The sequence below is a fragment of the Rissa tridactyla genome, chromosome 1 (genome assembly GCF_028500815.1).
Source record: "Rissa tridactyla isolate bRisTri1 chromosome 1, bRisTri1.patW.cur.20221130, whole genome shotgun sequence".
Lineage (NCBI taxonomy): Eukaryota > Metazoa > Chordata > Aves > Charadriiformes > Laridae > Rissa > Rissa tridactyla.
Window position 1 is genome coordinate 169,404,730 of NC_071466.1, and position 14,403 is coordinate 169,419,132.

The window sequence follows — 14,403 nt, forward strand, 5'->3', positions numbered from 1 at the left end:
ACGATCATAAAAAGGGAGAGGCTTAGAAATACTGCCTTTGCTGTTCTTGTATAAATGCTGGGCAAGGAATTAGTGGGTTATATAGAAGCTGAATTTGACTTTTTTGTGTGTATGTGCGTGCTTCAAATCTGTACTATGTGTTTGTGGGGTTTTTTAATATGATGTTTAAAAAAGATGGTGAATTTACAATCCTGACTTGATTACACAGGTTGCTTAACTGCTGTGGAACGTGGGGGCTGCTCAACCTGTGATAATTGCGCTAGGCAATATAAATAAATGGTTTACAGACTAGCAGTAACATTCTAAAAATACATTGCACCTTCTTAGTTTTACAACATGGGCAGATCCTACATGTAAGCTACAGGGTTAATAGGGGACATCAAAAACATCTTTCAGCAAGTTGCAGTCTTCTGTGTTTGCTGTGCTACCATTTTCCAACTCATCGCTGTCCTGTCTTGCAGCAGCTTTCAGAGAGATGGTACGTCCTGGGCTGTGGTCGGCACGGGGATGGGGAAAAGCACACCTGGAGGTATTGCCTCCAGCTCTCCATGATGAGGGTCTGTCTTTTACCCTACTCCAGATTACTAAAGGGAAGCATTGGGATGATATTACCTCTGTTGGGAGGGATGGTGCAGTCCTCTGTTCCTCTTGCAGTAGCAGAGCTAACTAGCCTCTCACCTGGCCATTTAGCTCCCATCTCCCTACCTGACACTTCCTCCAAGTATGGTGGACCCTGTTACCTGCCCTTACCCTCCACTGGCTGGTGTGGGCCTTGCACAGCTCCCTGTGTCCCCCCTCGAGGCTGGGGACTTTGCAGGTCAGTGAAAAGTCACACTTGGTGTTGCTGTGTGCTCCCATGCCGCACGTGCCCTGTGGTGCTGCCGTGTCTCACTGTCTCTCAGCAGTTACCATCTTCCCCAGGGAACTTAAAGCGATGATGATGTTATATTAATGAACTAACACGCTTGTTGCTTTGAAGAATGCAAGCATATAGCCACTGCTCGAGTTTTCCCTGTCTCCTCTCTTGCTCTTCCCAGACTGCTGCTTCCTCCCCTGAGCTATTCCATGTCCTATCGCTTTCTCTTAACATCCAGATGATGATGCAATGCATGGGTTAAGAATAAGTCTTTTGAATGAGAAGCATGTTTACAGCAACAGCAGACAGGGGAAACAAAAATCAATAGAAATGGTTTTCTGGTTCACAGTTTCATTAATGTCTTCAGCTTTAAAGGGATTTGAGATTTTTTGTGAGGTAAATGACCTGTTGCAGTCTACGCAGACATCTCAATTTACATAAAAATTTTAAGGTGTAATAAAGTGTTCATGCGTACTCCTGCTCCTGGGGATTTGAAAGGTTGCTGCAGATTTCTTTTCCTGTTGTTATGCATTTTATTTTGATTCTTGGGAAGTATGGGTGAAGGCAAAGGTAGCAACTGTTTCAGGAGGCTGCCCATGAAGCAGGAAAGTTTTGTCATGATGTTTTAGGTACCTTCTTCCATTCTTGTTCTGTCCTGCCCAAGAGCAGAGGCCGAGTACCACATGCTCCCCTGGTTTGTCTGTCAGCTTCTTAACGTAGGATTTGTCTCTGCTTCTTGTGTAAAGGCCTCCAAGTGAGCCTCAGCTGCTGAGCCTGTTCCCCTGTCCCCATACCTGTCTCCATTTCGTAAAACTGCGCCTGGAAAAGGGTTACAAAAATGTATGTGCCCAGTAACTTCCCATGACAATCCCCAGGGTCCTGTACAAGCAGTGTAACATCTGAAAATATTTGAAAAACATAGCAACAGAAAGACGGAGCGACTGATGGTCCAGCCTCTTTCCCTCCCCAGCTGAACTGGTGCGAATCGGTCCTTGCTGGGCATTTATCCAGGGTAACTGGCATTAGTAAATAAGGCCACAGGCAGATTTTAACAGAAAAAAAACAGCTTAAGCATTTATCATATCACGTCAGAGGAGGCAACAATATCTCTTGGCAGAGTTTCCCCTCACCCCATGAGTGCATGGAGCAGGATACGTGCCTGCATGTCAGCTCCTCAAGGACATGGTAGGTGACATCTGCCGTCCCAGCCCCTTCCTCCTCTGCTCTTACTGGAGGAAGGATCAGACATGGAACTCCAAGGCAAGTGAAGCAATGTCAGACTGAAAGAAAGTGCTCCCTGTCCTCGCTGTCTGGGACAAGAAAACACTCTTTTTGCTGGAGCTGCAGGTAAAGTGTGTGCACTGCACGCTGGTTTTATTATTTTATATTTTGGCTTCCAGTTATTAATATACACTTAAAAATGAATGTTGACAAATACAAGGAGATTGTTTACATTGAGCTTTCCCACCTCAGGGCAAATTTAAAACATGGTACCCCTGGATTACAGCTCGCCAACAGATGTGGTGGATTGTTTCAGGCAAGCTTTCATGTGTCTTGCAGTATCACCTACGCAGCAGATTGCTGAGTTTTGTTGCTGTGCTTAGTATCAGTTATAACTTTCTCAGTGCCCACGTGCTTTTAACTTCCCTTGAAAACTGGCTGCTGCCACAAAATAATCCAATTTCTGTTATTATTATAACATCTAAATGACATAGTGTGGTCAAAACAAACCATCTGTGCTGACGAGAATTTCCATCAGTACACAGCTGAGGCATCAGCCTTCAACAGAAGAGGAGACCCAGTTAACACCATCTATATTCCTTACGATTGATTTCAAATTCATCTGTCTGACACATCCATCCACTGTCTTCCATCTTTCAGAGAGGCTGACAGAAATGAGATTAGTTGGAAACTGTCTGAGGGGTGAAATTCATTCCTCGCTGACGACGATATCCCTGACAGTGGTACAGAGCTCAACACAGACAAAGCTCCTGAGGTTCTGTTCTGGGAACAGTGTCATCTCTGATTTGTTATTAAAGCGCAACTGCTATGAACAATTTCTATATATATTAAAAAAAAATTAAAAAATGTCCTTCAGACTGGTATTTGAAAGATAGCCATATGTATCAAGTCTTTCAAGTAAGCCACAAAATCAAAGGATGCAGAAAGGTCAAGGTTGAATATTAATAAAAGGTTGCAGGTGGAGACCTTTCAGACTCCCTCTTTAGCAGTGTTAGTTCTGTGGCCGTATCTGAAAGTTAACTCTGGGCTTTGTTTCTGTTGTTTTATTAGCGCCTCACCTTGGTACTCTCCAGATCTCTTTTACGGAAAGACAGATTAAAAATGGAGTGAAAAGACCAGTAGATTATCCAGGGAAAGTTAAGTTTTAATAAATGATGCATGTGTAGCCCTGATTGATGGGTAATTCGGTAAAATATCAGTGTGCCTTTGAAATAACCTTATGGAAGAGCTGTTGGCCATAAATTAAGTCAATAACTTAAATGTGTGCATTTTTAAAATCTGGAAAATAGTTTCTATGTTCTCTCTCAGGTGCCACATCATCTGAAAAGGTCAGCATATTCTTTAAAGTACTTGCATAAATACATCATTGTCTTTGCAAAACTACGTGAAATTCAAAGTCCAAAGAATTAGTCCTGAGTGTCCACTGCAGCAAGTGTCTCACCGACATGGTGAGACAATTCTGCCCCAGAGACTGATAGTAACACGTACTGACAAAGCGATCTACAAGGTCTTGCTGAATTGTGGTGTCTCACGAGTAGGAATCCCCATATGTTTAAGCAGCAGCACTATATGCTGATCAAATCTTTGATGATCAAAATCAGTTTAATTACTATAATTAGAATTGAATAAGAGAGGTAACATACATACAGAAACCTTGAGACATATTTCTGACATTTCTTACGGGGAACAAACTGTCGTCGTGTGTATGGCTCTTGGGTAGCTTTTCCGCAGTCATTCAATTAAATCCTAGTAAATGGAATTAGGAAAAGCCAGCTAGAACAAATTATGTATTTCTTTCCTTCTCCTGAGACACTGTCCTGGTGGAAGTTCTCCTGCTAGCTTGCAGCTCACCTATTAATATGAAAACAGTGCAGCTGCTCAGTATTAAAACCACAAGTTTTCATACAGCTTCTCATACTTGTGATTCAAGAAATGATACTACTGCATAGTATTTCTTTCATGTGTATATATATTTATATATAAATATATGTATTTATGTATATAAATATAACTTCTGCATATAAATTCTAGCCTGAAATAGCTAGACACACACAAGTAAGTGTCAGTGAGGGCTCCATATCTGACATTCAAAAGTATCCAAGTGGCACAGAATTTGTGGTGAAAAGAATTTCAAATTTACTAGTGGCTGAAAGCAAGACTTTGGTGCACATCTACAGCAGGACTGTAGTAAACTACAGACACTGATGCTGCATCTAATTTGAAAGGTTCTGCAGAACATGAGAAGAACTTGCTTATTCCAATTATGGGACTGATCTTTTCCCTACTTTATGGCAGTCCACAATTTATTGATCTAAAACCCATCGACAGTAACAGAAGAGATTTGGGAGGGTCCTTAGCTGTTGAAAATAGGCAATGTTCACAGAAGTCAAAAGGTTTGTCCCAATTTCAGGACATTTTAAAAATTCATTGCAAGAATTAGTTACTAAAAATCAGCTCAGAAACCCCTCCAATCAGCCTGTAATATGCAGAACAAGACTACTTATTTTTTTCTTCTTGGGGTAAAAATGCGCCGAGACTGGTACATCCTTTCTCAAAGAAACTGTTAACTTTCTTCTCACTGTCCTGTTCTACTATTTACTGTCCATCCAACACAGTGCCCAGCTGACAACTGCTCAGGCCTCTGGGAGGCTGAAGTCAAGAAGGTGTGATGTGGGCGTTCCCCCTACACACCATGCAGCGCCACATGTAAACTGCTTGCTCTGCCTATGAAATGCTGTAAGCACCGAAGAGGCATAAATTAATAATGTGTTTTTACACGTATGCATGTCTGTAGAATACCTAGTGAACAAAGCGAAGGTAGCTTAAGCAGTATATTTTTAGCCTGAATTTTTGAGATTACAGGGCACTATAAAGACATGTTGAAAATAGCAGGGATTCGGTTGCAGGAAGTGTCATTCACAACTGCTAAGGAATATTGGAAAACTAGGGGAGGGGGAAAAGCTCATGTGCATGTGTTTACCAACGCACGCTTATATGTGTGTAGATCTAGAAGTTACAAAAGGAAACAAGAGGCCTGTCTCAAGAAGTTTTGGGGGAATCAAGCCAAAAAGAGGTTTGTCACAACGCAAGCAAATTGCAGGGAGTTAAGCTCTGAGCAACCTGATCTAGTTGAAGATGTCCCTGCTCATTGCAGGGGAGGTTGGATTAGGTGACCTTTAAAGGTCTCTTCCACCACAAAATATTCTATGATTCTAAGCTCTCTGCATGCAAAGAGGAAATAAAAAGTTATCCATAAATAGCAAAAACACCTTGTGGGAGGAAAACCTGCTTTGGGATCTGTTAATCTCTTCTGGTTTAAAATTGCTCTATGATTTTGATAGATGGTCTGAAGATGTCTTGCTGAGAGCAGTTACTAAACATTTGTTTGGTTTTATTCTCATCTTAAGAAGAAGATACACTTTATTTAAATGCTATTTAAATGCTTAGGGACTTTGTTTATTTTTTAAGTGTTTATTCTGCTGCCTGTCTCCGTTCACTACAGAGGAATGCAAGAATTCCCTGCTGATCTAGTTGAGCTTACCTACTTCTTTTCTGCATCAGTGAAGTTGAGTTGTTTACAGATGCACCCTTATTTCTTACTGTTGGATGCCTTAGAAAAATAAATACATTATGGTTTGGGGGACTTTCAGTATCAGTAGCAAGGGGAAAGTTTATACAGACTTAGTGAAGCACCCCCTGGAGATGAAACATACTTAGAGGAAACAAGAGCATGTTCCTGCTGGGTCACTTATTTTGGTTATATAGAAAGATTTTTTCACTTTTCTATCAAACCAAATAATTATTTGCATACCTCAGATCCTTTATCTCCACAGATGTTCTAATGCCACATTTGCATTATTCTTAGTCCTTCAGGCAGTCCTGTTAGTTTTCGTCTTTCCCTCATCATAATTTCAGCAGCTGGTATTATGGCACTCAGATGTAATTGCTGATCTCAGCTTTAGCAGAAGATTCACTCTGAAGCTTCCCACTAGGTTTTTGCTTGGATGAAGCTGTTGGTTATTTTTCCAAGGCCTGACTGAATCACACTATTATTGAAGTTCTGTTAGAAAATGAGAAAATAGTTCATTTTAAAGGTTTAATAGTTCATTTTGGGGTGACCGTGGTTTTACAGATTTCCATAAATATTAGATGGCTTAACGTTTGACTATCCTCACTCCATATCTTTTCCAAGGATAAATAACCTTTATAAAGATCCACAGTGCATTGAATGTACCCAACATGCCATGATGCAATTAAACCCTTGGCAGCTAAGAATGCGATTGCGTGGTCAGCTTTAGTCTTTACTTCTGACTTCTGCTAGGTTTTGCCTTCTGCCCTCAGGCATGATTCCCTGCCCACTTTCCTGAGTCAACACCACAGCCTGAGGAGCTGCCCAGCCGGTCAGATGAGGGAGCTAATAAAACCCATGCATGTGTATTTTTGCAATCTAATGATTTATTTTGTTTTGACAGAGGTAGCTTTCACCCAGATCAGCTCACCATTGTTGCATCCAAATTACAGCTCGGCCGCAAGAGTAAGACATTAGACCAAACACAGGCATTAAAGGTACATCTCTCTGCCCTGATAATACATACATGTGTAGCGTTACAGGATACCAGTCATCAATTCTACCTCCTAACTCTGAAGCAGTGACATCCAAGCTGTCAGTGGTTTTTGTTGCAGCTTGAGTACATAGTGTAAATACTCTTCTGCCTGTGTAACTGCCAGTGGGCAGCTCGTGTGGGTTGCTTCCAGGTCAGTATCAGTAACTGGCCGTTTCTGTTTATGGCCCTGGGGCTTTTATACCTTCCAGTGCCCCTAGTTTCAAGGCCGCTGGTGTCAGCCAGTGGCTGTACCATCAGGAGGCCCCACCTGTAGCTGGGACTGTTCTTTATCTACGCAACAAGGGCATATATAGAGCACACCCTTTTGCAGCTGCTTGCTCTTACTGTGCAGTTACAGCAGCACTACAGGTACGTGCCCAGAGCCGCTGTACTCGCCAGCCAAGGCAGAACTGTGCCATTCAGCTTAAGCGAATCCTCAAACCATGCCTAGAGTTTCGACGGTGCAAACCAGAACTGCTGGAAAATGGTAGGTTATTTTCATGAAAACTCGTGGCAGAAATTAAGAAAAAGTGAAATGAAAAATGAAAATGAAAAAAAACCCAACCTCTCAAGTTTTTTCTTGTTTTCAAACAGTGAAAGGTTTGTGATATGTTGTTTTAAAAGAGAGAAAATGTATCATTTAGGAAAAAAGACAACCTTTCATTGAAAGAAATACAAGGTTTTGGTGAGTGTTAATGAAGAATGTGCTCTGTTGTTTCCTGATTGTATCAGACCTTTGTGTTTGAGATGCTGAAAATCATTGGAATGGGTGAGCATTAGAGTAAGTTGCGAGGTAGGCACTTTCCCTTCATGTCCTCCTGTGTCTTTGCGATACCACCGGTTTCTGAAGGGTTTGTTTGGATTTGTATAATTAGGACTGCTCCTCAGCTGTCTTACTTTGTTGTAACTTTTGTATCCCTGGTCGCTAGAACTCTTAATTACCTCTGATATATATACCATGTTGCTCTTAGAGTTTTTATGTTGCTGTTAGAGTTTATATATTGCTCCAATGCTTTCTACTGGGACTCCTAATTACAAGTGTTTCAAAACCGATATGTTATAATTAATTTTTGTTAACCTTTATTAGCAGCGTAAGAAAGCTGGAACGTTCCATTTCTCCCTTATAATACTTTAAATAAAATTATTTATAGGGCTGTGTAGGTGTGCGAGATACAAACACAAATTTAAGGGAACATTGAAAAAAATTAGTTTCACTAGTAAGCCTATAATTATTACAGTTTTTTCCTTTGTTATGATTTGTAAGCATGTCTTTGTGGTTCTTGTTGATAATGACATGCCTTTCTACTGGGCTTGAAAAATCTGTCTGACATCTGTAAAACTGTTGGCTTGAGGTGGTTACAAAAGAGATGTGGGAAGCTGCTCGTAGCTTGAGCAGAGGCAATTACTTGCCGACCTTCCAGATCAGACCAACCCAAACCCTGCTGCCAAAAAAATATTTTTTTTTTTGAGGCAGGAAGAGGGACAGCTTCATCTTTCAGCGACACTTGAGGTTAGCTGGTGATGGGCATGGTGGATGCAGGAAGAGGAGAGGGGTCTCCATTTCTTCCAGCCACGGAGCTATCTGGCTGCTGCAGGGTGTCTTCTGCTTGTGCCATCAGGCATCTGTGGACACTGTGGTGCTCAACGCTTCTGTTGCCTTAGGATTGCTTTACATATAAATGCTTTATCAGTACAGCCGTATCGGTCAAGAAGGTAAAGAAAAAGAAATCCTACCCTTCATGGGTATAACTTCAGTAAGAAAAGCCCACTTACAATTATGCTGGGGAAAAAAGGTTTTAAATTTTTTTCCAGAAAATGATATTTCTGTATAGCAGACCAGGAATTTTTATTGGCAAATGTTATATCTCTACCATTCTGTTTTCTAGTGATCTCATGCTGTAACATTTTCCATTCATGGAAGTTCAGGGGGAAACTCCCCTGAAATGCTAGGACTCTAACTTGTGTTGCTACAGTATCCAAAAAACATTGCAAAATAACATTGTTCTTATATATTCCTGATAACTCTCAGGTCCCAAGGATAAGAAAATTGTGGTATTTGTGTCACACATTTCATTAGCTGTATAAGAACAAAGCAGAAGACTTCAATCTTTCAAACATTGTCCCCCAAATTTCCTAATGAATAATACCTTATGAATTCATGGTTTTAAAAGGCCCCAAAGGATGAGTATATGTTAAAAATTCAGACTTATTCTTTCTGCTTAAAATCTGTATCCTCTTATGGACTACTCTGAAGCATCTGACAGCACCGTGACAGTTAAAAATAGGAATCCTGTTCTATCTTTTCCCTTCCCTTCATGGTCAACTAGTTGCAAGTCTAAACTCACGAAGTCTAAATTCCAATCTAAATTGTGATTCAAATAGTCATAATTGTGTAGTTCTGATCCAGGAAGGTATGCATACAGATTCCGCAGTTTGATGTTGTTAAAAATGCCTACTTGCATGCAGGAAGTTATAAAGCTCTGCCCCTATCTTTGGAAAATTAGTAGTGAGTGAATTTGCTGTGGAATATGCAGAAATACGTGATAAAGGCCTTGCATACTGAAGCAATCGGGATAACTTTAATCAACAGACCTGGATTTTATCCATAAAAAGCATTCTAAAATGAAAGCAAAATGAATTTAATACCTCTTAGCAATGCAGCCAAGAAGCAAATAAAGCAAATACTTTATTCAGTGAAAACTATCCTGTAGAATTTTGTAGTAATACAAAGTAATAACCCAGAACTTGTTCCTTGATAAATTACTATATTTAGATGAGTAAAGGGACTGTGTTGCTCAATACGTATAAATGATGGTTGATACAGATTTACTTAGCCTAATGCAAATGTCTGTGCTATGCTGCGGGGTTTTTGTTTGCAATTTCCTGCCTTTAAAATATTTGTTGTGAAAATGAGGCACTTGGAAAATTTATGCCAATTAAACATAGAAGCATTTGGGCTTTTCTGCTAAGTTGATGTTAATCTTTCATGTCCCTGTCACCCAAATCAGAGCTGAATGTCATATGTTTAGGTCTAGCAGATTGGGAAGTAAACTGGAAGGAGCTTTCTGGTTTTATTACGCTCATCTTAAATGGGCTTTTAAGCATATTTGTCTAATGGCTTTTATTAATGGCCGGTTAACCCACCAGATAACTGACTTAAACCACTTCCCTGTTCACCTGGTTTTAAAGGAAAGCTTTCATATTGCATTGGATTAGAGTTAGCAGAACCACAGTTAGGTAAGTTGTAGGTGGTCAACTTTGATAGCAGTGAGGGAACTTGAGCTTCGTGTCCCTGTAACTTGCATCTCTCTAGATAGTCACTGTAGTGAAACCCAAAGAGCTGCATCATAACAACACTTACCACAAAGAGGTGTAGGCTTACTTGTATAATCATTAATTTTTCTGTCCTCTCATAACCCATCTGTGTTTTCTGGTTGACTGGCAAAGAGGTCCTAATCCTGCATTTGACATTGTCGCTTGATGTGGAAATAATTGATGTCACACATTTAGCATGACATAACTTATACAGAGCCACAACCATGTGATCCGATTCGTAGACAAATAAAATTGACAGGATCCTATCCAGCACAGTCTACAGTCGCTGTGTGCAACCATCAGCCACAACCTGAGCTGAGATGTCTGTGAAGCTATGACCATAAAGCAGTAGGTTGAAAGTTGCGGTGTATTCATTTACAGAGCCTTTAGGAGCTCAGATGTCAGCTACCCAGCTACTCACCACTTCAGGGGGGCTGTGTGCCCTTCTCTGAGCAGTGGGTAGAGGTGGCACATCCTGAGAGCAATTCTTGTGCTCATGGGCTGTGTCTAGTCTGAGGTTTGGGCTTGCTTGTTTTAATTTGGGCTAAAAGGTCTCACTGATGTAACCACCGGGATATGCAGTAACAGGAGATCCAGGCTGTCTGTCTTCTGGCTGCAGTCTGAACAGTTTGGATGCAAGTTCGCATTAGTGTTTTGGAATGGGGGACACCTTTATGCGCCAATAGGCTGCAGCTGTTGGTTCTGCATACCTCATAGCAACATCAAAGTGGCTGATTTGGGACAGACAGGCTGGATACACTTATTCCCAGAAGGGCCCCAAATCACATGCTATGAGGCAGACGAAAATTCGTAAGCTGATGAGCAGCAACCATTCAGATTGCCCGAGGGAGAACTCTCTACTTGTCTCTGCAACACGGGTCATCTTTAATGTAAATAGCTGGGCTCCGGGCAAGTTCTTGGGTAGACAGAATAGCTCTCATTCAAGTCTGCTAAAAAGGTAGCTCTTATTCACAGTATTTGGAATGCAAAACACTGCCACCATCCTGTAGGTACTCTTTGCACTATTGCCGCCACTCAGCAGCAGCAATGAGGATTTATGTCGCAAAAATTTCCTACGCTGTATGAGAACAAGGAAAGGGCCTGAAATTGCTTCTTATCACACAGCAAGGGACATGGGATAGTAGGCAGGGGAAAGAAAGAAAGAAGAGGGAGAACTTCTTTTACCCTCAACTGGAGTTTTTCACTTGCTCCTCTATCCTTCGCCCCCTCTCGGTGCATCTCACTAATACACAACGACAGTCCTAGTTTGGGAGGTTTTTTCCCTGTGTAGAAAATGGGTACTCATAGAGTGTGCATGGCTTTTATGTCCTGAAAGCACATAAAATATTTCTTAAAGAGGAGAGGACAGGGGAGGAAAGGAGTCGATTTAAAATTTTCATTTGATATCTGAATGTTTATCAACATCTCCCGAATGAACGTCACAGCTTGGCAATGCAATCTGTAAGTCTCAGTGTGATCCCTTGGTAGTTTGTGCTGGGTACAGACAAGCGGAGTATCTCCTTTCCTGTGGGTGTGAAAGGCAGCTCATGCTTTGGCAGATAAACTGAGAACCGTGACAGCGCGCTCACGGATAACTGCAAGACTTACGTCACTCAGCAGTGTCCCATTTGCCGTCAGACTTAGAAATGGCACCGAGAGTCTGTCATCACGTAGACCTTTCCCCCAGAGGCTGGTTGCTACAAGCTTTTGGAAAAAGACTTGGAGGGCATGTTAAAACGTCTCTTGTAAGAAGCCCCAGTATCCTGTTTAGAGTACAGATGTTGCCGTTGTAGAGAGAGAGACCTTCGCCTTCTTCCTGATTGTTCTTTTGCCAATATAAACTTGACAGTGTATGTTTAATTTCTCCCAACAACATCGGAACATCACATTTAATAATAGCATTCTTAATTCCAGAGGACCCGAAGTTCTCTGCACAAGAAAGATGTGCTGTGCTTTTCCTTTTACTAATGTGGTAGTGGAAGTTCGAAGAAGTAAATTGCCAAGAGCCGGATTCACGATAAAACTGGAAAGAGAACAGGGACAAACCTCAAGTCAGCCTCCTAATGATAGGGTTTATATGCTTTCCATCTCCATAAATGTTTCCTTTCTTGTGGTGCTTACTTCCCAGAGTGTGTGCACAACCCCTTCTATGGGATTACATTGTGTGGGAGTTGGGTTTTGCTAAGTAATCCCACTGTCACCACTGCCGCTTCTTCTCCCTACATGGCCTATGCATGAGTCAGTATAGATAATTCACGGCTCACAGGTGGGACTGCTGTGTCTGATGCGCGGGGCCATGCAGCCACAAATGGATGGCAAAGACACAGCCTGTGCGGGGAAGAGTTGAGACAGGACTCATCTGCACAAAGCTCAGAATCCGCCTGACAGCCCTGCTTTGGGCAAGTGCCTCTGCTGCCCCTCTGGAGATTTGATTTTCCTGAAACAGGGCAATGCAGACAAACCCACTGTTGACATCTGACCTTCTGAAAGCCCAATACAGTGGTGTACGCCCTTGTACAGTGATCTAGTGATCTTCAGTCTAATCAGACCTTCCATTCCTAATTGGCATTATTTTTTAAAAGGTCATTTAAAAAAGGCAGGCAAAATAATGTAAATATCAAGAGTTAAGCATTGTGGGTCATGCCAGCATGCTGAAGTGAGGGAAAGCACTGGAAAAGGATGAAATTACTCTGTGCCTCTAAGGACAGCTGAGCAGTCAGTGAGGGATTTTGAGGTATTTGAACTTTAAAGTTGACACAATAGATGGCTGGGGTGATTTAGTGCTTTTATCATTAATTTAAACCATAGAAATTAATTTTAAAAATACTTTGTGAGGAGAACAAAAGATGAGAGAATTCATCGATAGGCTACCACTTCTGTCTATGTCACTGTGAGTCCAGCTCATGCTTCTGCCATTATCTGGAAGGATTTGCTTTAGCGGGCTGAAGGTTCAGTTGGGAATAGGTGCAGCATGTGGGAAGAGCATTTATTCAAACTCTGTGGGCTTTTGAAAATAACAGTAAGAGATGTACCTGGTGAGGCTGTCAGAGGTAGGGTGCTGTGCAGTATTCTGCCACATTCAGGGAATCTTGTCCCTGTTTTGGAGTGGGGAAGGAGCGCTGTGTGTGCGAGAGGAGGGGGAATTGTCTTTGCTCAGCCAAGCAAAATGAAATATATTCCGGAAACACATCATAGAATAACAGTCTTTCCGCTCCTGGTGCAGGCCAGGGAGGACCTGGCAGCGCATGAGTGAGAGGGAAAGATAAAGGGGGAAAAGAGCAGCCTTTGGCCAGAGAATTGCATGGCACCATGGTTTGCTATACGCTGAACTAACTTTCTGAAGATGCAGGTGATTTAACTCCAACATATGAAAAGAACTATTTATTGAGATGTTTCCGAAGTGCAGCACCTGCAGAGGCTGCCCAGGTGGCAACAGCTCCTAATTTGGCTTGTGTGGAAGGGCCTTCCTGACCCATGGGCCAGGTGCCTCTAACCCAGGCAGCTATTTCTGCTCCACCATAACTGGCTGCTGTGTGCAGCAGTTGTTCCTAGTTGCCCAGCCCACTGCCCCGTGCTCACAGGTCCTCCAGGAACCACCCAGTGCTGGGGCTTTCGCTGCTGGCGCAGGACACTGGAGCTGCTGTTGCTGGTACGCGTGGCAGTAGCTGCCACCGCTGAGAGCAGCAGCCGAGCAAACGGATCCACAGGCTTGATTGGAAGGTGTGACTAACGCAACATCGAGGTCTTGTGAGAGTAACCATATTATCCTCTCTTCTTGGAAGCTGCGCTAGGAGAGAGCGCTTCCTTCGTAAATATATTAGCATGTATGTTAATACTGCTGAGCCCAACCACACATGATATACCTCTAAATATATATTGCACATCCCTGTCTCTTTTCATGTTGAAGAGAAGTTTCATCATTTTGTGGCTAGTCTGCTGGTATTATTTAAATAAAGGTGATATTATTTAAATAAAGCTCCTAAACTTTTGAATAAACTATGATTTATAATAAGCCTGTGTTACTAAAGAGCCAAGCAATTGAAGCCTTTTATGTGCCTCTTTATCCAACTGCTTACCCTCTCTATGTTTTGATCAACTACGTCTGGCAAGGCTTAAAAAAACTCCCGAAAGTTTCTGAGGAAATAAGGATGTTTCATCCTAGGTGCTTGAAACTGCACAGTCCCCTTTGGAAATGAGAATTATGACTTCGGTGAAAACCCCAAACCCACAACATTTGCCTATTTAATTTCTTACTGACCTTTGCCTTCAGAGTTCCCCACCCTCTGGCACATTTTGACTCATGAATTAGCTTTCATGTCTGAGCTGAAGGACAGAAGAAATCCAATTTGCATTTTAAAGCTTTTTCCCAGCAGCCTTCCAACTCCA

At 41.9% G+C, this 14,403-nt stretch overlaps 1 protein-coding gene across 3 annotated transcripts in view; it reads left to right on the plus strand.

Annotated features, from left to right (window-relative positions):
* Window positions 1–14,403, plus strand: part of TMCC3 (transmembrane and coiled-coil domain family 3) — a 100,019-nt gene that overhangs the window by 32,573 nt on the left and 53,043 nt on the right. For 2 of the 3 annotated variants that reach the window (XM_054204052.1, XM_054204044.1), the window contains exon 1: window positions 7,031–7,189. The exons of the other annotated variant lie outside the window; for it this stretch is intronic. Coding sequence is in view for 1 of the 2 variants with exons in the window: in XM_054204044.1 (XP_054060019.1) it covers window positions 7,187–7,189 (3 nt within the window). In the remaining variant the exon portion in view is untranslated. Of the gene's footprint in view, window positions 1–7,030; window positions 7,190–14,403 lie in introns of those variants that run through there. 3 annotated transcript variants of the gene reach the window in all.